Source organism: Molothrus aeneus, chromosome Z (assembly GCF_037042795.1).
Source record: "Molothrus aeneus isolate 106 chromosome Z, BPBGC_Maene_1.0, whole genome shotgun sequence".
NCBI classification, from domain to species: Eukaryota; Metazoa; Chordata; class Aves; order Passeriformes; family Icteridae; genus Molothrus; species Molothrus aeneus.
Genome location: NC_089680.1, coordinates 38,468,074 through 38,470,837, shown reverse-complemented (window position 1 = coordinate 38,470,837; position 2,764 = coordinate 38,468,074). Strand labels below are relative to the sequence as shown.

The window sequence follows — 2,764 nt, the reverse complement described above, 5'->3', positions numbered from 1 at the left end:
TGAAGTGCAAAACTGAAGTAAAATAAGTCAGGCTACAATCACAGAATTGATCAGGGACAGCAACAGCTTTCAGGAATCTGTATAAGCATAATATCACAACCAGTCAGGCATACTGCTTTGCTTCAGGGTTAAAGTTTCTTCATCAAGTGAATAATTTGCTAGCAAAAGAGAAAACACCTGAACAGATAACAAGCAATGCTCCAGGTTGGTTTTATCACTATTTTAGTCAATCATACATACAGAATTGCATTTTTAAATTATTTCTGGAGGACACTTTAACAGAAGAAGAGCCAATAGTTAAATAAAGTAGCTTAACTCTCCTTACAGTACTTCTTTCTCACAGTACTCAATTAAACAGTTGGCCTTTAATGTAAGTTATCTTGAACTTTTGAAAATTTCCTTACATTCCAATGCAGCCTTTATCATTTTAAAATAAAATGGCAGCCTTAAAGCTTTAATTACACATACATCTGGTAATTCTGCCCTGCTATTAATGCAATAAAGAAGTCAATATCTGATAAATATTGAAGTTTAGTTGCCTCTTTCTTTATTTCTCCATTAGCAACCAAAGATCCCATAATAACTACAGTAATGGAACATGTAAGGACAAGGGAGAGAGAGATCTCTGAACAACAATAGCCAAACAAGAAGAAATAAAAGTGTCTTATTTGATTATTTCTAGCCCTAGGGCAACTTTTACTGCACTAACAAATCAAACAAAATCTTCCCCAACAATTACCATAACACATTCTGCTTCACATTACAAAGCTCAGCTAGAGTGATATTCTAGCAAACATGCTAAAATTTAGAAATTATTTTCCTTCTTTATTGCACTTTTCTCTTAGCTCTTGTTAAACAAACTATTGACCTTTGTAGGCATTATCTGCCCTGCAATCATAGAACGGCAAGAAGATTACAAGGCAGAGGTTGTAGAACCTCCTTCTCTGGAGGCATTTCAAACCCACCTGGATGTGATCCTGTGCAACCTGTTCTAGGTGAACCTAATTTAGCGGGGGGGGTTGGTGTAGATGATCTCCAGAGGTCACTTCCATTCCCAAACATTTTGTGCTTCCATAATTACACCTCAGAGAGCCTTGGAAGTCATCAGTCCTGCTTTGCAGTCACATACAGTAGATGAGATCACAGGTTCAAGCTGTTAAGCAGCAGAAGATGGGAGTTACCGGGACAATGTTGTAGCATTAAGGATTTAGAATTGTCTTTACTATGTCCCTGGGGGAAAATAAGGCTCTTCTGGAAGCTCTGAAACATGAGCTTTCATTGTAGTTCTGTCTGCACTCTTGTGGCTGACTCCCTGACATGTTGGAGATGTCTCTGCTGTGTTTGTAGGTCACTAAGATTGCAGATTCAGCCCTTCAGGCTCCCCCTTTTTGGGCAGAGATAGTTCCCTCCTCCCATCAAAAACATGGTGTCCTGGGGTGACCATGCCCAAATTTCACTTATGCACAGCTTCTGCAAAAATGTCCAATGCACTTGCTAACTTCACAGTTTAGCTAAACTGAAATCTGCTCCATTCCTGCTGCCAAGGTAATTAAACCTCTTCCCTCACTAGCTACACATTTCAATTAGAACATACAATTCAATTAGAAATACAGATTTTGTACTTATTACCACATATCCCTTGGAAAAACCAAAGTATTGGACTTCCATTTAAATAAAAAAAAATCACATTATTTGTGTAATCATTATTCATAATTATACACAGCACAATATTGCAATAAGACATGCATTAAAATGTTTCTTTTACTATTCCTGCATGAAAGCCATGCATGTGTTGGAGCCACTCAATACAGCAGTGCTATAAATAGTGCTCTATTGTTAGTGGATAAAAGACGAAACAAGTCTCACAGCACTGCAGCACAAGACACTGTATTAAATGTTAAGCTCTGCCTGTTCTAAAAGTGAAAGGCGACATCAACTGATAGACTGGTCTGTGGGTAAGACACAGGGCTGAGAAAAGCTCAGTGTGACTCTGCAGTTTCCCAACACAGCAAGAGCAGCAGCTGATCCTTCTGCCTCAGCAATGGCAGAAGCTGTCATAAGACATTGGGTGGAAACTCCTGTACGCTACCAGGAGCAGTTTGTTGGCCAGGAGCTGGAAGCACACAAACTGAACCACCTTTTATATGCTTTGCCGGGCCCTGCCACCACTGCACTGAGCGACCGAAGGTGCGCCCCAGAAAGCACGGCTGGGGCCGGGAAGAGCGGCCAGGAGGAGGAAAACACACAATTCCGGGTCTTGCTGGATGTTGTGCAGTTCCGCCCCGAAGATATCATTATCCAGACTTTCGAAGGCTGGCTCCTGATTAAAGCTCAGCACGGACCCAGGATGGATGAGCATGGTTTCATATCCAGAAGCTTCACCAGACAATACAAATTACCTGACGGAGTGGAGAACAAAGACTTGTCTGCACTTTTCTGCCATGATGGCATTTTGGTTGTTGAAATGAAGAACTCAGTGGAAAAGAATTAGAACCATGTCTATAGTTATCGGTGAGATAAAATCATTCTTAATGTAACAAAATTATATCAGTCATGCAATGCTGTAGGGTGTAGTAAGCAAGTAGCTGTATTTATTAAAGGAAATTATTTGTATATGTTTTTTGTATGCTGAGTTTACTGTTTGATGTAAACTGTTATACTGCTTGCCTCCAGCTACACATAGGTTGAAAACATAGGCTGTTCAAACAGTAGCAAACTCAGGCTAGTCTCAGCAGAAGAAAAAAATCTATTTGATAACATATTG

At 39.9% G+C, this 2,764-nt stretch overlaps 1 protein-coding gene across 1 annotated transcript; it reads left to right on the top strand.

Annotated features, from left to right (window-relative positions):
* The first annotated feature begins 1,949 nt into the window (after nucleotides 1-1,949).
* On the top strand, nucleotides 1,950-2,545 carry HSPB3 (heat shock protein family B (small) member 3). Its single transcript, XM_066569637.1, has one exon. The coding sequence runs from the start codon at nucleotides 2,042-2,044 to the stop codon at nucleotides 2,489-2,491; it is 450 nt and encodes a 149-aa protein (XP_066425734.1). The 5' UTR covers nucleotides 1,950-2,041; the 3' UTR covers nucleotides 2,492-2,545.
* The last annotated feature ends 219 nt before the right edge of the window (nucleotides 2,546-2,764 follow it).

Bases quoted from the DNA above. Each gene is read 5' to 3' on its own strand.
- HSPB3 (XM_066569637.1), top strand. From the start codon at position 2,042: ATGGCAGAAGCTGTCATAAGACATTGGGTGGAAACTCCTGTACGCTAC.